The sequence below is a fragment of the Rousettus aegyptiacus genome, unplaced genomic scaffold (genome assembly GCF_014176215.1).
Source record: "Rousettus aegyptiacus isolate mRouAeg1 unplaced genomic scaffold, mRouAeg1.p scaffold_m13_p_10, whole genome shotgun sequence".
In the NCBI taxonomy this organism is placed as follows: Eukaryota; Metazoa; Chordata; class Mammalia; order Chiroptera; family Pteropodidae; genus Rousettus; species Rousettus aegyptiacus.
In genome coordinates, this window is record NW_023416285.1 from 30,603,500 (window position 1) to 30,628,223 (window position 24,724).

The following is a 24,724-nucleotide window of genomic DNA, read 5'->3' on the forward strand; positions in this document are numbered from 1 at the left end:
AATGCATATCTGATGCTTAACGGTCTTGGCCTGAAAGTGAGGAAACACTTCGGCCTATAGTCTATTGAGCAGAATAAGTCACATGGACCCACTTTGATACAAGCAGGTGCAGGCCAGGAAATGGAATCCCTACCCTGGCAGATGCTTCCCAGACAGAAATATATCACAGAAGGGGAAATACAATTTTTTAGTAGACAGCAAGTTGTATTTTGCCAAGATTTTTTTCTCTTTCTTTCTTTTTCTTTATAAGCAGAGGATATTGGGTAGGTCAGCATCCAGGAATTGCAGTAACTTCTTGAAAATTCCAAGTATAAGGTAATCTTATGCAACAATAAAATTAAAGTCTGCCTAGGCAGTATAACAAGATCAAAAAAATAGCAGTAGCAAGTAGTAGAATATCTAAAAAATATATCTGAATAAAAATGACAATTTGGCTATTTCAATAGGCAAGGTTTGAGGATATAACTAGTCCATAGTTAATATGCTGCTGTCTATTTTTCCTTAGAGTAGGGTCCAATTTTGTTTAGGATGTGTCCATGTTGCAGCAGTATGGAACCTCACATGCACATCAAAAGTACCTGATGATATGTTAGAAAGTAATTATGATTCATAACTATTTTCCCATACATACCTCAGCTAGGAGGTGTCTTAGACTTATAGCGGACTAAAGGGTGTGCCTCAAAGGTGTGCCTTCATTTCCTATCTGTATCATATGACTTTTTGATGGTGCTGACATTTTAGGCCTTCTGATCTCGGTTCAAAGGTGTTTTTCCTAAACGTGCAAAATAAGCCCACAAAACAGTGGGAACTGCATCTCTGTTTGCAACACGTGAGAGAGAATGCCGTGGCTTTGGAAGTGAGCATCCCTAGACATGGTTTGCAGGTCTTTCCTCAAGCAGGCCCTCTTCTTCACTTACAGGTCTTGGCATTCCTGCCTGGCTCTGTGCCATCTGGCCACGGACCAACTACCCAAATCTGCCTTAGCAAGTAACTCTGCCCCTGCTGAGGAGGCTGTTTTCAATAACCCTCTCCTGAGACGATACTGTGGCCTCTCAGAGCTCATATTTTTATGGCAATTCTATTGGACTCTGGGATTTACTGAGGGCAAGGACCATTTTCAAACAACCCCCTCCCACATACACGCATCCCACAAATAAATTACCTACCACAGTATTTGGCATATAAAAGGAGAACAATTCATATTTATTGCATGTACTCTCTGTTTAAATACCATACACTATCCTGGGGTTGTGAATTGGGCAGCAGAATCTGGGTGCCAGTGCCAGCCTCTCTAGCTAGTGGGACACACCCTGCTCGGTCTCCTTTTAAGATAGGCCTCCACAGAGGCTCGCCTGCCTTTAAAAGTGAGCTGTTTTTTGCAGACCAATCTGTGCAAGTTATACTCCAGCGCCATCAGTCAATTCCTAAAACTTATTTTCAAGTTTGAGCTTTAATGTAATCCTTGTCCTGAAAACTCTTCTTCTAGCTCCATCTCCTAGCTCCCTAAATCTTTTGTTAAGACCTTTTACTGAATGGTCCAATTCGGGAAGCAGGAAAAACCTGATATTTAAGGAATTTGGAAACAAAACAGGAAGTATGGACGGTGAGAAATTTATTCAGTTATTATTCCCAAAGAAGCTCCAACCTCCTTGTCCGCCCTTGGTACGGAGGCTGGTCACGGAGAGGGGCTGTGCAGAGGTGACCTTCTGGCATAGGGAGTCCCATTCCTCATTCTGTGGCGCAGCAGGTAAGTCAGAAGGTAGCATCTGGGCCACTGTCACCTTCTGGTCTCTGCCTTGAATTCTCTTCTTTACTCTTTTCAACGGGAGGGACCAGAGTGTGAATCCGCCTAGGGCTTCAAGGCCCTGAAAGCATCTGGAGTATCAAATGGGTGCCGGGTAATTGGAAAGAGCAGGGAAGGGAGGTACGGTGTTACCAGTCCTGAGCAGTGGCTGCGTGTGCTTGTGAGCACAGAAAAAAGGCGACCCTCTTCGGTGTTTCTCCTCCCTCATTTCTCCCTGGAGATCAGCAGGGCTGTCCCCGGTGACTCAGAGTTGCCCGGGGTCATTTTGAGTCCCGTCCCCATCCTCCTTGGATAGCCAGCTCCTGCATCCCCAGCTCCGCACGTTCCGCCACGTCCCCGGCCGGCGACGCTCGGGAGCGTTCCCCTCCTCGGAAGGTATGGAGGTATGAGTAGAAAACATTAATAAGCACCACGTCGCCCACAAAAAAGCCCCGGTAGCAAAACACAACTATATGCCCATCACAGGCGGAGCCCGGTTCCCAAGGTAAGTTGTTTATTCGTGGCCGTTTTGGCGATTCTCCCTGGACAGCTGCGGCAGCGACAGCAGCTGTGCCGCGGGCCGCGGAACTCCCCGAGCTCTTCCTTCCTCCTCCCTGTCTCGGTCGCCTCTCACCCCCACCCCCTTCCCTCCTCTCACGGCCTCCTCCCTTCTTGCCCTCTCGCGGGCCACGCACACACCCGGAGACACCCTCCGCACTTGGCTACTCACACTGCGGCTTAACCCAGCCGACAAGGCACGGTTGCCAAAGCGGCGCGGGTGTGTGTGTGGGGTCCAGGGGCGGAAGCCAAATGGGGCTGGAGGTGGCCTGGCAGAGCCCCTCTCCTCCCAGCCGCGCCCCCTGCCTATGCTCCTTTCCTAATCCCGGCCTGCCAGCAACAGTGACACCTGAGCAGGGACTGGGTGGTGGAGGCGGCAGGCCCGCTGGACAGGCAGCTGGGAGAAAACAGAGCGGGGGGCGGGGACGGCGAGGAGGAGCGGGAGGCGGGCGCAACGGCGAGGCCGCCACCTGGCGGAGAGTGGCGCGTGTGCCAGCCAATAAGCGCTTGCAGCTCCGACGTCGGGGCGGGGAGCCGGGGCGGGCTCGGCGGGGAGGAGGAGGCTGCCGAGGCGCTGGGGGCGGGGGCCGGGAGGAGGAAGGGGAGGAGGCGCAGGCGGGCGCGGTGGCGGCGGCGGCGGCGGCGGTGGCGGCGGCGAAGGCGGCCGAGGGTAGGGTGCGCCCGGGACTGTGTCTGCCGAGCTCCGCAGCCGTGCCTGTGTGAGTGAAGGAGCAGCGCGAGGAGGCAGAGCCGAGCGCGGGCGAGCGCGGCGGCGGGACGTCTCCGGCGGCCGCGGACCAGCGGCGGCACTCGGCGTGGGGCGGCAGCGGCAGCGGCAGCGGCGGGCGCCTCTCCGCCGCCGGGGACGCCGAGGCGCGGCTGGCGGCACTGACATCGGCGGCCCTGCCTCTCCTCCCTCGCCCCCGGCCCTCCCCATGTGATCGGTCTTAATCCCGGCAGTGTGCGCGCGTGGGGCTCCATTCCGCGGTGCCCGGTCTCCGTGCCAGGGTGGGTGCTCGTGTGTGCGCCTCTCCTCCCCATCCCCCTTCCCCAAGAATAAAAGAAGAACCAAGAGGCGTGCTTAGAAAATAAATAAATAACCACCACACACGCGTCCCCAGAGCGGAGTCGGCGGGGCTGGCGGCGGCGGCGGCGGAGGAGGGACGCGCGGAGAAGGCAGTAACTTTAAAGCCAGCTCAGAGCCCAGACCTCCAGCCGAGCGGTTTGCAGCGCGGCGGCGGCGGCGGCGGCGGCGGCGGCGCTTAGTGTCTGGCCCGCCGGTCCGGTCGGGGTGTGCAGTAGGACGGACGAGCAGCGCGTCGCTGTCCCCCGGCGGCTGGAGATGTCCGAGCCCAAGGCAATTGATCCCAAGTTGTCGACGACCGACAGGGTGGTGAAAGGTAAGCGGCGCGCCGCGGGCGCCGGGGTGCACCGTGTGCCGCAGGCACCCGGGCAGCTTGCCTCCCCTCCCCCGCCCTGGGTTCTCTCCCGGCTCCAGCCACGGACCTTCTAGGATATTGTGCAACCCTCGCACCCCCTCCCTCGCGCGCCCTTACCCCACGCCTCCCACCCAGCCTTAAGTTGGGGCATTTTTATTTACGGGGGCGTCAGTTGGCAAATGGCTGAGCCTCGGGAAGGTGGCTGCGGGGGTGGCGGTGGCGGGAGGGGGCGCCCGGGGGGTGGTTGCTGGCAGGGTGTAGCTGCTGTGACAGAAATAGGAAGTGGGTGGCTGCTCGCAGGCTTGCATAGGATCGGGTTTATGGTTTTCTTTTGCAGAGGGAGGGGTGATTTATGGCTTTTAAAAAATTAATATGGCATTTTTATGTGGCTGTGGCTTTCCACCGACTGCCTGGCTAGGGCAGGGTTCTCTCGGCGCTCGATTGCAGCAATTCCCTCCGCGCCCCCTCCCCCTTCCCCTGGAAGGGCCTGCACAGGACTCGCGAGAGAGAGGGAGAGCGTGGGGGGAGCCCGGCGTTGCCTTCCGCGTGGGGCGGGGGCGGCCTCAGGCGGAGCCGGTGGCTGAGGGGACGCGAGGGGCGCGCGGGAGGCCGGGAACGACCCGAGAGTCCCGCTGCCGCCACCGCGGGATTCCCCCGCAGGTCCTGAGAAAAGACACGAAAAGCATCTCTCCAGCCTCCCTCGCCACCCCCAGCCTTCCCCCGCGGACTTGTCATTGCTCTTGAATGGTTCCCCAGAGGTGGAGCACACCTCCCCAGTGGTGAACTCGCCCCGCTCGCTTCTCGGTGTCCCTGTCATCTCCTTGTTAATGGGCCGTTTGATTCTCCCTGGGCCTGGGATCGTCTACTCCTGGCGGGATTGGCTCTGGGGTTGCCGGCAGAGAGAAGTCGGGATGGATGCATAGGACGAGGAAGAGGGACAGGCAGTGGTCTCATTCTCCGTTGCACTGGGGCATCCGCCGTCCTTTTATTCCGCGGTGGAGTAGGGAAGAACCATCCTACGAATCCTGGAAGGATGAGACAACAGTTCCACCAGGATTAAGTAGTATCCCTCATTCCTGGGGTCAGGACACAGAGCAGAGCTGGGTTGGGTATGGGCTAGGCTCAGAGCGGGCCTCTAAAATTGGAAGCAACGCTGGCGGGTGTTTGTATTTGCGTGTGTGTGTTTGTATTTGCGTGTGTGTGTGTGTGCTTGTGTAGAACAGAGATAGAGATAGTATCTAATGTGGCCAGAACATGCAAGTAGAGTGCAAAGCAATAAAGTCGCTTGCATCATGAGCCCTTAGGTGAAGTAACCCAGCAGCCTAAAGATGGTGATAACAGAAGTCATTCTGGGGCTTCAGAACTGTTCATTGCTCCGTTCACATTTGCTCAGTTTTTTAAAGTTGTGTGTGTTTTCTCGTGGTGTTGGAGGAAATATGGTCTCCTTTTTTAAGAAAAAGAATAAAATATCTTACTTTGTTTGGTTATATTGGAATCATTCCTGCTTCAGTGCAGTATTCATAGACCCATCAAAATAAGGACATATATCTGCAAAAATGACTGGAAATAGACGTAGAGATAGATGCACAGCTATTCTTTCTGCAGGCATGGATCCTCTTGTAACGGTCAATTCACATTCATTCAAAAGAACCATGTTTGTATTAAGGGCTTTTATTGACATTTAAAACTATTAAGACCTTTTGCTGAACTATTAGAATAACAAATCTCTCCCTAACTTGTGAAATTTAGATGTAACTCCAATCTGTATGTTAAGAGCACCTGTTTTCAAAATAATTAATGTAAAGCTTACAATTCAAATGATAGCAGTAAATGTGTCAGCAATTAAAAAATACTCCTGCACACACAAGATCACATTCCCTGTTTTAAATCACAAAGTGTATATTCTTAATGTAAATGTAAAGTTATCAATTGATGAATGTAAAAATGTTTGTTCATACATTCAGGCTTGGTATTTTTACCAGTTAATGTGAGAGTCCCTCCAACCATTGCATGGCTATTTTGTCTGACTTTTTTTCTAGTGCTGTATTATATATATATTATAAATGGCTTTACATTATAAGTATGCACACTTATCCATAATTATAAAAAATTGTTTTACATATTGTTGCAGAATTGAAATGTAAATGTGGGTAATAGGTTCAAAACAGGAAAAGTTAATTTTGCTTTTGTTTTGATAGGGTGATGTGAAACAATGAAATCTTGTTTATAGAAAAAAGTTTTATTGAGGAGTTCTGATTTTTAAGGTGGACACATTGTCACTATTTTATGTTTTCTTACAGATTTTATATTTTTGGCTTAATAGGCATCGAGTGTTGGATGCAACATTTTGTCATTTGCATGATTTTTACAATTACTTGAGATGATCTGTTTTGATGATCAATCTACTATGAAATAGGAGTTCCCCTTGAATATGTATATACACATGCTTAGTGAATAAAAAGTACATGTATGATGAAAACATTACCAAACAATTTTTCGTATTTATAAAAAGATATGACAGTTCACGAAACCATGACTTGACTTTAAATTTTGCTAGAACTTTATCTCAGTGCTCTGAGATTGATTGACTTATTTTTTAAATCAGGAAAGGAATTATCCTTGTGGAAGTTTCTGTGTTTCGTACACTTTCTTTCTCTCCTTTACCCAAGTACAGGTAAAGGTATTTGCTTACACAGAGAAGTAAGACCTATTTGGATCATTATTACTATGGCGTGCCATGCTGTTGTTTATAGTTATCTTCATTAGTATGTGGCTTTTGTTACAAATTGCTATTTACAAATAAAGCTGTGCTGTGGTTGTGTTTGTAGTAATACCATGATGTGGCAGCTTTCTTGACTTTTACTTCCAGAATGCAACTTTAGAAAGGTAGGTTGAATTTGTTTCAACTAACTGTGTAATGTTTCAGGTTTGCAGCATCTTCTAGAGTGTATTTAGAGACCCTGATCAGTTTTCTAAACCTTAAAAGTGAAAGGAAATGAATGGCAGCATTGGAGATGAAAAGCATTCATTTAGATTACCTCAAAAAAAGTTACTTCATTTAGCAGAACTAGTGCTGTTTCATTTTGACTGTTTTTGGATAAAAATAATGGAAAGTATAAAAATTCAGAGAGAACATCTTAGTAATGCCATTTATTGGAAATCAGAATAATTTGATTCATTTACTCTTGTACATTTTTAGAAAAGAAATGTTACATAATATAAGGACAAAGACCGAGGGCAATAAATAGAATAGCTACTCCTCTCTTCTCCCCAACCGTAGTCTGGTTTTTTCCTGCAGTGGTGCTCCACAGACCTTTTTCCACACTTAGGCTTCTCTTCATTTTTTCTTGCCTGTTCCAGCCTTTAACTTCTCATCTGGCCCTAGCATTCCTTCTGGCTGTAGAACGTTGGTACATGACAGCTAAATACTTGGAGGAAATTAAACTGTATGTGGCCATTGTGTTATTTTGTTACATCTCTTGCCCTTACCTCTGTTCCCATCTCCTAGTATTTTGTAATGGGATTTTTACCTTTACCTGAACTAATTTTAATGGTAGAAATTCCAGATACCATGGCAGGTTGTTAAGGGATAAATTCCTGGGTAGAGTTGTGGGAAATTTCTCAAAGACTCTGGGTAGGGCCTTCTTGTCAGATTGCTCTTTACTATGGGGAGTCCCAGAAAAGGAGCTGTCTTTCTGTGCATTGTCAACTTATGTACTGTTTGTGTAGAAAAAGTACACATAGGGAAGTTCTGGTAAGATATCTAAGATCATATAAGCAAGAAGATGGTATCTAAGTAAAATATTAAGTAAGGATTCAAGCCACCAGTGTTTCTAGCTTACGAGACTGGTAATAAGTAAAAAGAAAACAGAAATACGGAGTATTAACTAATACTGTTTCTTTGCGGTTGTTAAGAAGAGCTTATTGTGAATTTATTTTACTGAACATTTCTTAACATCAGTTGAGTTATTCTATGAATCTGGTTTTCCATTTGAGTGTAGTAAAACCTCATTAATTCAGTGTCATTAATTGAAAGTTATTATGATTAAATGTCAGTGTTCAGTGATGTGGAGAAAGGGGTCCGCTAGTATAATTAATACTATAAACAACACGATTTGGGCATAGTTAATATATTTGAGAACAAATTTTTTTTAGGACTTAGTGAACTGTGCAAATTAATGCTGTTAATTACAAGTTAAATTGATCTGTTTGTCACTATAAAGTAAATATAACACAAATGAATTGTTTTCAGAACATTCTGTAAAATTAAGCGTTAAAGCAACAGTTGAGACTGGGATTCAGAGAAATTGCAATGATTTAAAAATGCCGTCAATAATAGTTTTTTTGGGATCTGTGGGGCAGAACCTTTAAATGAGCAATCTATTTGAATATATTTAGTTAAAATGTCAAAAAGTTAATACCTTAAAATCTAGTTATTCTAACATTTGTTTATATTATGCTTTTAAAAATCTATTTGTGTCTCTATTAACTGTTTTTATTTGTAATTTTAGAGATATGAAATATGATTTTGATATACTGTATATTTATAACTTTTATAATTGGCCTCTTATGTTTTTCCTTATCTTTTTTGTGTCAGCCATGTGCAAAGTTGAAACTAATTATGAAACCAAATAAAGAATCCATTTAGAGTGACCTCATTGGAAAACAGCATTTTTTTCTAAACATACTCTCCTTTTAGCACAGGAGTCCCCAACCCCAGGGCCGTGGACCTGTATTGGTCCATGGCCTGTTAGGAACAGTGCCACACAGCAGGAGGGTGAGCCACCAGCAAGCAAAGCTTCATATGTAGTTGCAGCCGCTCCCCAGCGCTAGCATCATAGCCTCAGCTCCACCTCAGATCATCAGGCATTGGATTCTCATAGGAGCACCAGTTCCTGGTGCCAAAAAGGTTGTGGACCGCTATTTTAGCAGATCCAATTAAATTACTATTTTGAAAGTTTTGTGAAGATCTTGGACACTTGTGTAACTATAAAGACTGATGATGATTCATGATATGGAATTTTGATAAGTACTCAAAAACCATTTTGTCAATTTTTTTCAGCAACTTTCTGGTGTAACATTCTCTTGATATTCAAGAGGGATATAGTGAGATTTTGAATTATAACTTTATGTCATTACAACTTTATGTCACAGGCTACTTTTACCATACATAAAAATGCAGTAATTATACTCGTCATCATTTGTGAGAACCAGAGGATTGATCATTAAGTGGGATCTGAGAGCCTGAATGGTTACACTTGGGCCACTCGTGTAGGCATGGCAGTTCAGTCGCTGTTGAGACAGAATTACAAATGATGACGTGTGGATGTATATTCAAGGTCACTCAAAAATAGTCAGAATCATTAATATTGAAATCCACGAATACCTTGGATGTACAACAGTGGCTTATGGTGTTATTTTATAGTTGGAGAAATGGAGGCAGAATAGAGAGAATTGTCAGTCACAGGTGGGACTAGCATACAGGTAAGTGTAAGCAAATCTTTACTGTAGCAAAGATGCTCTTCTCTCTTGAAAATCTTTTTGAAACTGTCACTTCTTTTGGTATATTTAAGATAACATTTTTTTTTCTAATTTTGCTTTACTGAATTGTAAATCATAACGTATATATAAGATAGTTTTATTAGGAGAAGTTTTATAGTTCTGTATTTAGAAATTTAAATTCTGATGATAAATATAATCTGGTTTGGGCTTGGCATGTGGTTTACTAAAGGGAAATTGTTAAGCATTGTCTTCTGTTCAGGTAAATATATACACAGAAATAGAAATAGCATACTCTCTTTAAGGAGTGTTATTTACTATTATTTGGAAGGGTGTTATTTTAAGCCTCTTCATCTAAACTACAGATAATGACCCATACTGTTGCTCTGGTTTGAGGATTTTTTATTTCTAGAGAAAGCTGAAGTAAAAATATCAGCCATCGCTTTTATGCATTCCACTCCTTTTTTTTTTTTTTTTTAAAAAAAATACAGTCATCAGGTGAGAATGATATGGGCTCTGAAACAGTTTATAAAGACAGTTTATAGACTGTCTTTAGTTGTCTCGACATTTTCAGCATTTTTAACATTTTGTTCTGTAATATTTTCAACTCCTATATTCATAACAGGCTGTATTCATTGACAGGCCTTCAGTTTTATTTCATATAAGAAGTCAAATAAAACATTTCATATTCCTCCATGGTTAGTATTCTTAATAATGGCGTAAATCAGAAGGACTATCGGCTTGAGGACCTAGACTTGTTGCTGGGTCTCAAATCCATTTTACAAGTGTATACTCGGGTATACATTTGTATAGTTGAAGTCTTACTATTAAAAAAACAATTACAAACCCTGACTGAGGAAGCAGTGATCAGTTATTAAAATGCTGCATTTTTGAAATTAGATGGATTTTTATTGAGATCAGAGAGAGGAAGAACTTTGTGTTTTTCTTCTTTTTTATGCCCCTAATTCATGCTTTTGCCTCACAACAAAGTATATTATGACTCTTTTTTAAGAAGTTGTCTATCTGACTTCTATGAACTTCTCTTTCTGTCTCTTGTACCTGGAAATTCTGCACATGTCTGCAAAAAGAAAAACAAGGAGATACAAGAGGTTTATGTTAACAACTACCTCCAGATTATGACATACCATTTTACAATGTTTGTTAATTTCAAGTACTTTCTACAGTTATGAAACCAGAAAAATGATGGTTGATGTTCAAAGAGAGACTTTTATTCATGTGGAGCTAAATTAAAAAAATTCATCAGCTCTAAGATTCTAATACTTAAAGAGTGTCTTCAGTGTCTGTATAACCCCAGTTTTCCTTTTTTGGGGAGGAGCTATTCTGATTTAAAATGTTTTTTTGTCTCTATGTAGCATTAGAATGTTTTGGAAATTCTGGTATGTCATTTTCTAAACTGTGTCTCCCAGGTAGCTGCATATACTTGGAAATTATTTAACAATTGTTAATATGTGTATGTAAGGTTTTAATTTGGGAAGTATGGTCATCGAACCAGTAGTGCCTAGCCCAGTGCCTTGTTCGTTATGCACTGAATAAATTCTTATTGAATGATTTGGGCATTGCAAAAATTTTTACATGCCCCTGAAGCAATAAAGGAGACAAATTGTATGTTTATTTTGAGTGTATTATATTGAATTTTGATCCTTTGTAAATGGTTCTATATGGTAACCGGTTAATTGGAATGCTTCTTTCTCCAGCTATATTAATGAGAAGGAGGCATTATAAGGAGGTGACACAATTTGAAAGCATTTTTGTTGTTTGGTCATTTGGACTGGCTTTTTGCCATTTGAGTTTAAAAGGCTAAATCCTTTTTAACTTAGCATATTAGCTTGAACTTTAAAGCTTTCTTTTAGTTTTTGTTGTATTTCACCTTAGGCTGATCAATTTTTGAAAAATGCAAAAAGATATGTTAATCACCCAGTGTTTGATTTATTGGGTGATTTGTATATTTTAATTATTGTCCACACTTGGACTTCAAAAGAAAATGACCTGGCAAATTTCATTGAAAACAAAACAAAACAAAACAAAACAAAACAAAATCCTCTTCCTTAGTTTATATCTCAATTTATCATTCTCTGTAATGTTTTGTAATCCAGAAATGCAGCCTTTTCCAGTATAACCTCCTGCCCTGATCTGGCCCCCAGAACGTCATTGGATGCTCTCCAATGGGAAGTTACATAGGCTGTGAGAAATTTTTAAAAAGTGGCACCAATTCTGCTGACTCTTTATATTCTCCTAAGTGAGCTTTAAGCCATCCTTCGATATTTGTTTTTAAATATCTTGTACGCTGTTCTATTTTTTCAAATTAAAAGCACAATACGTTCTCTTAAAATGACGGAACCAGAGTCAGGATTTCAAGTTTGTTTTATTATTATTATTTTTCTTTTTACAAAGTAATTACAATTTTTTATTAAACCTGACACTGTTGGTCTATTATGAATATTTAATACTAATAAATTAAAATACATGCATATCTTCTCTGTGTGGGTCTGATTATTGGCATGATAACAGTTCTCATTTGATTCTCAGTATTTAATCTTCAGTTCAAATGTCATTTCCACTGGTACTCACATCTCCTGGTACCTTCATTTGGAGTAAAGATACTCTGTTTCTTCATTCTCACAGAGGACGTCTCAAACAGAGCATGTTGCTGTGATGATTTGTTTGCCTGTCTGCCTTTCTTCCCCAGGAAGCAGCCCAGGAGAGTGGGGCCTGGTTCCATGTATCTTTTTATCTTTAGCCCCCTGTGCAGTGCCTGCTGTAGAGTAGGTATTTGGTATGTGGTTGTTAAATGAATGAAATAACAGATAATGAATAAGAGGGATTTTAATCTCTAAACTGTGGGGTTCTTTTCTACTTTGAAATTTTGTGGATCTTAAATCATGGCAGCTCACAAATATCTGATGAGTTTCTTGATTTGTAAGTGCCAGTCCTTTTTTTTTTTCGTCCTAAAGTTTTGAAATGCTGTTTCATTTATTGGAATTATGTTTTTTGCCTAATAGCAAGTCTGCAGAAACATAGTTGGCAAGAATGGCTTACCCAGGGAGTGCTTGGTTTTCAATGGATCAGTGTCAAAGGATGTATATGTCAATCTTCTCAAAGGTGGGTGATGGTTTTTACCTTAGGAAGATTAGTGGTAATAGCAGGTTGGGGAAAAGCTTTTGTCACAAGCATCTTGGAGGCCCGGATTAGATCTTATAATTCTGTTGCTTACTTAGAGAAATCTATAAATGTAAATGAATAAAAGTTTATACATTAGGAATCAGAACAGAAATATAAAACATACTGCAGGCTCAGCTATGAGGTGTCTGTGTAATACTTATAAAAGACCTTGAGGCCCATTGCATGAATACAGGCTGCTTGTGAGTCAGCTCTCCTGATCCATCTACATGGTGAATGTTTTGAGAAAAGCCGGCCCTGGGATCCACATCAACAGGAGGCAAGTATGGTGAGGCACCTGCTCTTAGCCTGGTTCTTACAGAGTCCCACAGAACCTGCACTAGCCCAGACATGGTCAGGTGGCCCCCATTAAAGCAGGCTGGCCAGGGCTTTCCAAACTCTGGTTTGTAGGCCCTTGCGCAGAAGTACTTTTTTTTCAAGGGGTTGAAGACTAGAGAAACTAGTTTTCTACATAAAATCTTATTGTCAACTTCTTTGAATTTGCATTCAGCAGCCAGGAGGGAATCTCTCTTGCTTTGACTTCTGGTCAGAATTCTGCTTGTACTTCCAGAAACATGTGGAAAGTTTGGAGTATGTTAAAATACTAAAAAAAAGGTCTCCCTTCCACCCCCAAGTGATTAAGGACTTTAAATTGCAACAGGAACTGAGAGATTATTCAGTCTTAAAAAGAAAAAGTTGACTGGCAATTCAACTATAGATTTCAAGTATTAAAAAGTCTCTTTCACAGTGAATCACACTCATGTCTATCACCACTAACAATAGAGTACGAGAACACTATTTGGAAGCATCAGGGAATTAGGTGACTTTTCTTTTTATCCAGTCAAGGGCATTTAACATTGACATAGATTGTGGGGATCTTCTGAACTGAGAGAATAAATGATCTTCATTTATTTGGGTTGTAAATGTGATCTATATCTAAAATTATGAGATTTGAAGCTGGAAATATTGGAAATCTATCTCCTTATCTGGAGCAGAGCCAATCTCTGATTAGGTACTAGGGAGAGGGAGTTGAGCATACAGGGATGGGGGGAATCTTTTCTCTCTCAACGCTTGCTTAGGTCTGAGCCTAAGCTAAACAAATCAGACTCAGACTTGGAAGGTGCACCAGAAACCTAGCTCCGGCCATCTGCAGTGTGGAATCCCCTGTCCAGCATCCCTGACGGATGGTAAACCCATTGCTGTATGGACACGTTTAGTGAGAAGGAGCTCCCTGCTTCCTAAGGCTTCCTGTCCTGTCCTGGCCATTTCTGTGTGCCAGACTGTTTCCTTGTTTGCCCTCAGTTGGATACTCTGAAATACGCAATTATTGTTTCTAGCATTGTCCTATAGACTTCGATAAAATGAACCTTACATGTCTTCCACAGGAGAACTTATTTGATATTAAAAGCCACTTTCATGTTTTTAAGCCTTCTAGCTCTTCCCCACATTGCATCATTTCAGGGTCCCTCTCAATCCCAGTAGTCTTACTTTACACTGTGTCAGGTTGTCAGTGTTTGTTGAAAACAGAGAAGTGAGCAAAGGTTCGTCTTGGCTTGCCTCCTTGTGAGGAACCTTCAGCACCTTGGGCTCGGATGCTTCAGTACTCTTGCTTTGCCCTTCGGTATCCTTTTGCTAACCTGTAGACTTCTTGGAACTCAAGCCCTTCATGGTGGCCCAGTCTAGCATCCGTCTCATGGTGTCCCTTGGCTGGATGAGGACTGCCGCTGTCCCGATGCTCTCCTCATCACCTTGTTATGGAAATTCCCGTCAATTGTATCTTCTCCAGTTCCTCTGGAGGTTTAAGGCATCAAATACCTAATCTGCTCTGTAAGGAGGAACTTTCCAGAAAGACCGAATAGTGATACATTTTAACAGTGACTTTTTAGAGGCGTTGTTTTCATTGGGCTTGCTTTTATTCATAATACGGGAAAGTAACCAAGATAGCATGATCACATGACACCATGGTGGTGTTAGCGGGGGAATTGAGGACAGGATAATTCCTTCGTTTACTTTCAAATCACACCATGAAGGCAGCTCAGCACCCACTTCACCAGCGCTGAACCTGCCTCTTCTGCCTGCTCGTCCTTCTGGCACCCAGTCTTAGAAGGTTGTTGATAAACAGCTCCTGAGGCCATTGAATTTGGCTAACCCAGTGAGTTCAGTTGTAATTTGATAACTAGTTTAAGTTTCACTGAGGCCTGAAAGAGGTCAGTGACTTCCAGTTGCGGTGTCACAACACAGTTCTGTGTTACACTCAGCTGTGAGGCATTAACAGCTACCGATAACATACAGAAGTTTGCAAATAACTTATTTCAACATATCTATGTATAAACTAGGGTGGCTTCAAGTTCAACCCTAAAATGGTACTTTCACTTGTGTTCTGATGTGTTTTCTTATGCAGGAAAGTAATGGTGGGCATTTTGCATAACTGGCAGTCTCGAATTTACCAATATGCCTTTAATCACAGTAGAAGTTGCACATTCTTGTAATCTGTGGCAGTGTTTGCCTGATTTCCATGAACATTTATTAGAGTTTGGGTGTACTCATGTTAGTGTTTTGTGCAAGTAAATGTAATGTCATGTTCATCTTGATAGGAAAAAAAGACTGAGACCTGAGATTAGGGAATACAGCTTTGCTAGCCAGATCTGAAGATTGAGTAAATCTTGAAACATATAGGTAGGCAGCTCTGGGGTGATTTCAAGGTACTCTGTGAAACTTGTCCTCGAACATCTCCCAGGGGCCATGCCTGAAATTCTATGAGTAATTATTTATTTAGGATAAGATTGGCTGCCTTTGATTGAAGTTTCAGAAGGAACCGATCTTTAAAAAATAATTCAGCGAATTAACTAAATTTTTCATTTGCCTTTGGGTAGCATTGAATCCAGGGAACTCCTGTATGTCAAGAGCCTTTTTGATAGTGAACTTTCATGTCACTTTTTAAATCTAAACTCCATGTCTCTCGTATCACTAAATTTTCTATCTTGCTCCCCTCAAGTATGATATAATATCCCAGTTGGTCAATTAGATTAAGAAATCCATTATCGAGTGTAAAACGGCCATTGAAAAAATATTATTTCCTTCATTTATCAGTCGTTCCTCCTCCCATCCTGTCCATGCATGCATCAGTTTTAGTGCCCACCGCTTGCCTGGCTCTATGCTTTGTTCTCAGGGCTTAAAATAAAGCAAGCAATCTTTAAAGATTACTGTCCAGCATGGAGTTAGGGGCGTGAAAGCAAATCACAGTGTAAGTTGTAATTATTTTAATAACACAAGATGCAACATGCTGTGGAGTGTAGAAAGGGGAGTCATTAACTATCTTCATAGACTGTACTTTCATTTTTTTTTTCAAAAATAAATGAAACCAATATTATTTTGTGTATGTGTAGTATATATAGGCACATCATTAGGATGTGGGCTTATTTTTAAATGAAGGTGGCATAAAAAGTGCTGCAAAAGTAATGATGAGCGTTTTATATCTGGAATTCCGTGGCTGTGATAGCTCACCTGTGAGCCAGGTATATGAGAGAGAATCATGGATTCTTTAAAAGTAAACTAGTTCAGCTGTCTTCCAGAAAATGTTAAATGGTTAACAAGTGCCCCCTCAGGACACTTCCTTACACAGCACTTTTAGTGATGGAGAGGCAGCATCAGTTTGGAAAGAGCGTAGGTTTATGGTTTGATACAATCTGCATTTATACATTTTTAAATTAATTTTTAAAATAATTTTTATTTTTCAATTAAAGTTGACATTCAATATTATTTTATTTTTGTTTCAGATATACATCATATATAATAGGCATTTATATAATTTATAAAGTGATCCCCCTGACAAGTCTAGTACCCATCTGACACCATACATAGTTGTAACATCATTGACTATATTCATTATGCTGTACCTTACATCCCTGTGACGATTTTCTAACTGTCAATTTGTACTTAATCCCTTCACCCTTTTCACCTAACCCCCCAACTCCCTTCCATCTGGCAACCACCAGTTTGTTCTCTGTATCTATTGAGTCTTTCTGTGACAAAACCTGCATTTAAATCCTGCTTTTTGCACGTATTAGCTGATTGTTTATGGGGAAGTCATGTGACCACCCTGAATCCATTTTCTTACTAAAAAGTGGAAATGATCATTAGTATTATCATTGCAAGGTGGCTGTAACCATGGGAGGGGCTGTGAACCACCAGAGGGCTCAAAAAGAGCCCTCAAAACAGGTATTATTTTATTGTTGGACAGCTCCTTTGAAAGCTCAGCTTTCTGCTTCTAGGAGTAACCTGCATTAAAGTATATACTTCCTCATCTCCTACCCACTATCCAGTCCATCATAGTGTGGGGGCCTCTACCATTCCTCTGACACAGCTTGGCAAAGGTCACCAGTGACTGTCTAATTGCTGGTTTCTGTGATATTTGACATGTTAGGCCATCTCTTCTTTAAACGTTGTCATTGGCTTTCACAGATTTCCTCTTTCTCTGACTTGTCAGCTCCTCTTGACTGAATCCTAAGTGTTGATGTTCTTTTATCCTTTTACAAGTTCTTCCAGGCAATTTCATCTCCTTATATTTAGAGTACTGACTACTGCTTATAAGCTGATGAATAAGACATCTCTTTGCAACCTATCTTTTTTCCAGAGCTTTCTCTCAAGCCCTGTGCACAGCAGTTGCTGTGGATAAAGTGAGGTTATCTGTTCTCCTGTGTTTGCTATCCTGGGTGATGTTAACACCATCTATGCAGTTAATTAAACCTGTCTTTCAGTTCAGGTCTTTTAGATATTTCACCTAGTGCTGTAGTAGCCTCCCACCATTAGTCTCTTTGCTTTCATACATTAATTTTATTATATTGTTACTACAGTAATTATTTGAAAATGAACATCTGATTATGCTTATCCCATACTTGATAATCTTATTTATTTATGGGAACTCTTTATATATTATGGAATCTAACCTTTCCGTACTGCATGAATTTGAAACTATTTCTGTCATGTCACAGTGTACTGATTTTAAGTCTATTACAATGTAAGTTCTTAAGCCCAGGGAGAACATCTTTTTATTCATATGTGTTCTGAGTGTTTATCTGTGTTTGGTCGATATAAAGTTGATTGAACTAAACTACTTAAAAATCCTAATGATACTTCCTGTGGCTTTGTATTTGTTTTACCTTTGCAGACTAAGCAAAATAAGCAAAGAACACTCTTGCTTATTATTGCGTCCCTATTCTATATAAAACTTCACCAGTTCTCTCAGGCACAGCTATCTGCTCTGCTTCTTATACTTGGTACACACAAGGTATCACAAACATTTGCAACAAAACTTTCTCTTTAAGTGTGAAGTCATCCAGGGCAAGACCTCATCTACTTCTCCCCAGTGCCGTGCATGATTCCTGGAACATAATTAATGATTCTTCCCTTCTCCCAAGCAAACAGATTAACTGGAAAAGGTATATGTGTTCGTCACAAAAACATAATGATCTCAGTACTTCCTTTTTTATTTTTATTTTTTGCCCTTCTAGTATCATACTTTTTATTCATGTAGCCCAAGTCAAATTACTTTTTCCAGTGCCCTTGGCATGTGGGGTACCTGACCTCTTCATCCCCCTCCCCAGGAATTTTCATGTAAACCTATTAGCCAGGTTCCCTTCACTCTAGATTTTGTAATTATTTTATACAATTCTAAATACAAACTTAAAAGTAATGCCGTAATTTGACTTAATCATACCTTGTCCTCTGGTTCTAGCTTTTTTAGATCTTTTATGTAAACATCTGGATTCTTTTCTCTCTTCGTTTTAGTTATTTGCCATAATTTATATCCTTGGTGACTTTGCCTAAGCCTTTGCCCAAGCCTGGCAACCAAATGAAGTTTTGGAGCCAGTTGATCTGGATGCATGAGTTCACAAATCTTTATTTCAGGTTCTGCATATGTAACACGGGGAAAATATCCTCCCTTGTGTTAATAAGAAGCTTGTGGCTCCTGATAAAAATAAAAAAGAGAGGTGCTTGAGTAATTATCTTTGATCTTTTCCTTACCTAATTGTTGTATTTTTCTATAGCCGTACTTAGGAATGATAAATTAAAAAAAAAATGTCCAATGCTTTTGCTTACCTTGAGATTTATTTTAATCTTTTGTCATCTCAGGGAGTGGAAAACATGAATTTTCCAGGGATAATGATTAGAGAGTTGGCGTGTTTATTACTGGCATATGTTGTGGTATACATTATTTTACACAGTTATATTTGAAGGAATACTTTGTTAACTTGTGGGCTGCTTTGCTTCTCTGTGGGATCTTGCTCAAAGTAAATAAATAATAAAGTGCCTTTATATGTTTTTGAGATATAGGTTCTCTTCTAAAAATGTTAATGACATGAATCTGTGTGCCCTGCAAATGCATTACCTAATTCTGTCCTTCCAATGACTCTGAGGCTCGGGGAGGCTCAGTGCCTTTCCAGGGTCACACAGCGAGTAAGTGGTGGAACAGGAATTTGGACTCCAGCAATCTTGACTCTGGATCCTGGCCTTTTACCACTATAACATTAAGTTGAAGTGCACAAACACAAGGCCGAATTCATTAAGCAGTGTGAATAAACTGATAGAAAATAGACTTTGTTAGGGATTTGTTTTTATATAAAATATTGTGGGTGTAGGAAATTGTTTAAGTGAGAACAGAACCGGACTTTTCTGTGGGAGAAAAATTGAGCAGTTCTGTGGGGCAAGTATTTCCGCTTCCTTTTTAGAAAGATGTACCTGAGGCTTAGAAACAATTGGTAAACTATAGAACAGGCTTTCCTTGGCATTATTGACCTTATTGTGGTGTTACAAGACAAACTAACGTAAAACATGAAAAGTCCTGACTATGAATTGCACAAAAGAGGTATTTGAATTAGGGTTTGAGTTTTCCTCTAGGTTAAACTGAAAAAAAAAAAAAAAAAAAAAAAAAAAAAGAAGAAAGAAAGAAATCTAGTCCTAGCTATTATAAATACTTCTGGCCTTTGTTTTAGAGATTTTGCTTCTTTATATTCATTTTCATATTTTTGTCACTAAAGCAAATAAAGGAAGCCACACATAGCTAAAGTGAAAGCCACTTCAAGGAGACGTCACATGAAACATTTTGAGGAGGGAGTTATGTGGTTTCATTGTAACATTTTAGATGCAAATACGAATTGTTTTGAGATTAGGATTTTTCATTTACCATTTATAATTTCTGTACTGTGATGGATGTTTAGGACCAGCCTTGTTTAATTTTTATATGGATGTAATTATTTAAAAGAGTGATGATTCAGATTCAGAATTTTAATGCTTCTCTGAGGCAGGTGATTAGAGAAATTTATTTCTTTATTCACATGATTACTAAACACATTTCTGATCCAGCTGATTTTGGTTGACTGAGAAGTCTTGTGGTTATGAAGCAGCTGTAGGTCTGAGGCTCAGGTGGAAAGGAAGATTAGCACCCTGCCTTGATTCCCTGAGTCTGTAAATTCGTGGAGCTCCAGTTTCATACTGGGGCCTCTGGCTTTCCCTTGCTCATGACTACTACCTCTCTCGGTAGTGGGAAAATTTATTCCCTGCTGGAATCAGCTTGGGTTCAAATTTTCTTTTCCTCTTCTTTTTCCCTCTGACTTTTTGTGAACGTTGGACTTCAAATATGACTTTTTTTTTTTGGTGGTTATTTAAAAGTGTTCATTAATAGAAGAATAAAATCAAGGAACTTTAATTCTTAAGTAGGAGTACAACTAGGGTGTTTTAGTTCTGATTTTGTTACATATATTGAAATGTAAGGTATTTCATGGCCTGAAAAAACAAAATATACATTTCAGCTTTCCTGCTGTGTGTTTATTTTAATTCTTGAGCCAGACCTTGTCTGAAATAAGCTTTACCTTTTAAGGAAGTTGATACTGAAATATGATTATGCCTAGTGTTTATTGTTGCATATACAGATAATTTGAATGTTATTAGTATAGGGAAAAAAATCGGGTAAGTCTGTATTCAAATAGGAATATCTAATTAAAATAACCAATGATTAAGTATTCCATTCATTCCACATATGAACTTGAGAAATATATAAGAAATATGTTTGGATACTGTTGATTAAAATGTGGCTTTAACTTGTGTCGTAAGAGTGAAATTGAAAAATAGAAGGTTAACATAGAGAGTGCTTCTTTTGAGAATTCCCCCAGTAAATACAACTTCTGAACTGCACTGTTTTTGCTCTTTCTTGAACTAATGGGGAAGACTAGCCTACTTGTAGTACATTCCAGGTTTTAGCATTTTTTCTTGTGGAAGAGAGGCATGTCCCTGGAGTCCCATTTCCACAACATTTGATTAGAATTCAGTTGGAATGGATATAAGTGAGATACATTATGCCATTGCTTCTTCAGGTTCTTAAAAAAAAGGGAGATGTGCATTAAGTTGTTTTCTGTATATCTGCTATTTTAAATAATTTTTCCCTTTCACTCTTACGTTACATGGTGTATTGTGAAATCGTGCACTTCTGTGTAAGGTTTCCAACAGTGAGGTTTTGTGAATGATTTGATTTATTTCGGAATGATGGAATTGTCTGAAATAATGTATATTTTAAATGATTATCTAATTATGTTGCAATTATGTTACAGGTAATAAAGGTGCCATCTGTTCTTGTTTGAACTTCTGTCCTTTGAAGAGATAGCACCAGAAACGATATTTTGCTTTTGATTATTTGGCATATATTTAAGATATTACTTCCTCCTGAACTGCTATCCCTACTAGTTTGAGATTTTCATGAATGAAAGGAGTGAGTGGGAGAAAAAGCTGTGTTTCTTGTAGTCAGGGCAATAGTATAGCAGCTAGAAGTGGTGTTTGTCTATAGGTCACCCTTAGTTAATTTGTGTTGTCATGCAAGAAACCTTTTCATGTATTTAGCCCAAGACATGACATTGTGGAGAATTCATTATGCGCTCCTTCTGTCTCTTTCTGATGGAATCTGGTCTAGAATGTTAAGAGGCAATGGAAAGGACTGAAAGGGCGGGACAGTGGCATGCCATCTTCATAGACCTGCCTGCGTCTGTTGTAGAAACACTTTTTGTGTCTCTTTAAATTGGAGCCATTTGGATTAAAATTAATCTTCATGAGGTGACCGCTTGGTTTCAGTTATTTTAATTTTTTATTTAATTTTTTATTATTTTTTTGTTTCAGTTATTTTTTAAAAATGCTTTTTAAAAAATATCTGTGGTAATTCTTGTGAGGTGGTTAATGTGGAAACTTATTGTACTTAAGAATATTTTCTGGGTTAGAGAAGTTAAGTAATTTGTTTGTGATCACAGAACTAATCAATAGTGAAGCTGAGATTCTAAAACAGAACACTTAAAATTATTTTGAAAAATTTCCAACATATATAGACATTGAGAGAAGAGGACAGTTAACCCCCATGTACCTGTCCCACAAGTTAATCATCAAGATATCTGGATTTCCTTACATTTGCTTTATCTTTTTTCTTCTTTTCTCTTTGCTGAATATTTTAAAGGAGATCCCAGACATCATGTTTTCAAATGTGCAAATTTTGAGGTTGGGACCACTGTTTTATCTCTATACTAAATTGCCTAGGTATGGAAGAGAATGACATAACACGAAGACTGTGAACAAATAGAAACTATACTTTTCTAGAAAATGGGTTTGTATCTGTAATCAGTTTTCTTGATATGGATAGTTATCATTTGTTCCTCATTTATTAATAAAATAGTAATAAAATAGCTAATACTTTTTGAGTACTGATTTTGGGCTAGAAATAGCCCCTCATACTTCATGCATTTTAGCTCATCTCATTTATGATAAACTTGTGTTTTGTAATCTTTTCTTTAGGTTCCAGTTGCTTTTTAAAAATAAGTATCTCTTTACATAAAAGTAAAATATTCTACATCTCATTAAATTGTAATACCTTTCCCATTCCTTCTCAGCTCTAATACTAATTATAGTAGCATATTGATGGAAGGATAGAAGGTTACCGCTGCTCACAAGTGTGGTCCATGGACCAGCAGCATCAGTATTGCCCGGGAGTATTGTGGAAATACAGAATCTCAGACCATCTCCCACACCTTTTGAAGCATAATCTACATTCTAAAGAAGATCCTCAGATGATTGAATGCATATTAAACTTTAAGAAGTCTTGGATAGCACTTAAACATGGCTGTGATTCCAATCACCCGAAAAACTTTAAAGGTACTAATACCTAGCCTTACCCCTAAGTGAGATCCTAGCATCTTTTTTTTTTTTTTTTAAAGGCTCCCAGGTGATTCTTAAGGGTGGCTGGGCTTTGAAATTCACTGGTTTAACAGGACTAGAGTACCTTTCCTTCCTGTTTCAGCTACTTTACACTGAACCAAACATTTCATCTTATAAATTGTATATTGAAAATAATGTTATCAATATAAATGAGAGCTGAAGATGAAAGAAATTCTGGACTAAAATGGAATCGTTTTGGTGATGATAATTCATTGATAACTCTGTAGAACATAATTCCCTTTTATGTAGGACCGAACTTCACTGTTCTTATCCTTCCTTGGCACTAGGGAATGAAAATGCTGCTAACATTTATTGTCCGTGTTTTTGTTCCATTCTTTCCTTTAGGCGAAGAATTATACGAGGGAAACAGGGAGATATGGAATATCAAATGTATAGAAACTGGACCTAGAGTCATTAAGTAAATTTATGAGATTACACGGGATAGGATTCTAAGTACATCGATATTTGCTTTTCTTTAAGTCAGTGTCTGTAATTTTAGGCATATAGTTGTTTGTTCACCTGCATTTATCAGGTGCGTAGTAAGTGAGGCCCAATGAGCAAAGGAATTGCACAGAAGAGAGAAAGGGAATGTTTTGTGCTCCTTCCCTAGTTGCATATGGTGGAGTGGTTTAGAGCATGGACTCTGGAGCCAAACTACCTGCTTGCACTCCAGCTCTGCTGCTTATTTGCTGTGTAACCAGGGGCAAGTTAATTATGTTCCTCACTTGTTTGCTTGCTTGTTTTTTAATCTGTAAAATGGCAATAACAGCACCTACCTGTAGAGTTGTTGAAGTGATTAAATGAGTTTATCATATGTGTAAAGCACTAAGAAGAATGCCTGGCACTTATTAAGTGCTGTGTAAGTTTTTGCTGATAGTATTACTATTATTAAATATTCCATACCTCAAAGAAGAAAAGGTGGCTTATATATGAAAGCATAGACTCTCACCCCAACTGTTACAACATCTGAAAGATCCATTACGTTAAAACAGGATTTTTGTTCGGGAAAATTGCGTCCCTTGATTACACAAGAGGTTCAGACATATTCCTTATTACATTGGGTAAGTGGGTTAATCAGTCCACCCTTGACTGAAGGGGGTGTGTGTGTGTGCCAGCAACACTTATCTCACCTACACAATTAAGCTTAGTTTTGTTGAAGTACTTTATATTCTTTGAATAAGAGCCACTGAAGAAATTCAACTTTTAGTCTTTAAAATAATTGCTTTCCCAAAAGCCCTCTAGTAGCACATTTGAGTATTTTTAAAGCATTCATTAGATTAGTAGCCTTTTATAGTTTGGCTTTATTTGAGGAATGGCTTAGACATGGAGGAAATGTGGCAGACAGATTAGGAGGCAAGCACGGTAGGCCTGGAATCATCGGGATATTAGAACCATCAAATATGGTTACTTCTTGGGGCTAAAAGATTACATTTTAGTCCATTGCCTTTATTTCACAAATGACAAAATTATGGCTGAAATGTGAAGGTTTTAATGCTCTTAATGAGAAATGCACATTGTATTTTCACTTATTTTTAATACTGTTCACAATTAAATATATATGTTATACATATATGTACATATATATATATCAAATGTAGCAAAAATAATGTAGCAAGCTTGGATATTTTTCTACAATAAAATATTTTTGTGTCTATTTTTATATCTCTTCAAAGTTGTGATTTCAGCTAACTAGTGGATGACATGCATTTCGGAATAGAATATGGTATCTCTTTTTTTATGGGCAAGATTAGGCGTGTTTTTATTGGCACTGAAAAAATTGCTGTGTGACAAGAGTGACTATTATTTAACATTTAACTTGAAAGTTAAAATGTGTTCAAAAGAGCTCATTTGACAACAGTTCTGAGTCACAAGTATTAAAGGATAAATGAAACAAGGATTTCTTATTCTTAATCAGGGTTGAGGGAAAGAGCCAACCTTCTGCAGAGGAAATGACTATAAATGGTCTTTGCAGTTAAGAGATCGTCTGTTGCAACAACTGCCTTTCTGGTTGGCCTGGTTTTCC

General features: G+C 39.9%; 1 protein-coding gene across 2 annotated transcripts in view; it reads left to right on the top strand.

Moving 5' to 3' along the window:
* Positions 1-3,181: 3,181 nt before the first annotated feature.
* The window catches only part of PPP3CA (protein phosphatase 3 catalytic subunit alpha), a 277,450-nt gene continuing 255,907 nt past the window's right edge, over positions 3,182-24,724 (top strand). Inside the window, exon 1 of one of the 2 annotated variants that reach the window (XM_016159034.2) lies at positions 3,182-3,741. In XM_016159034.2, coding sequence (XP_016014520.1) covers positions 3,684-3,741 — 58 coding nt within the window. In that variant the 5' untranslated portion in view covers positions 3,182-3,683. The remainder of the gene's footprint in view (positions 3,742-24,724) is intronic. The other variant, XM_016159033.2, reaches the window with a different exon arrangement.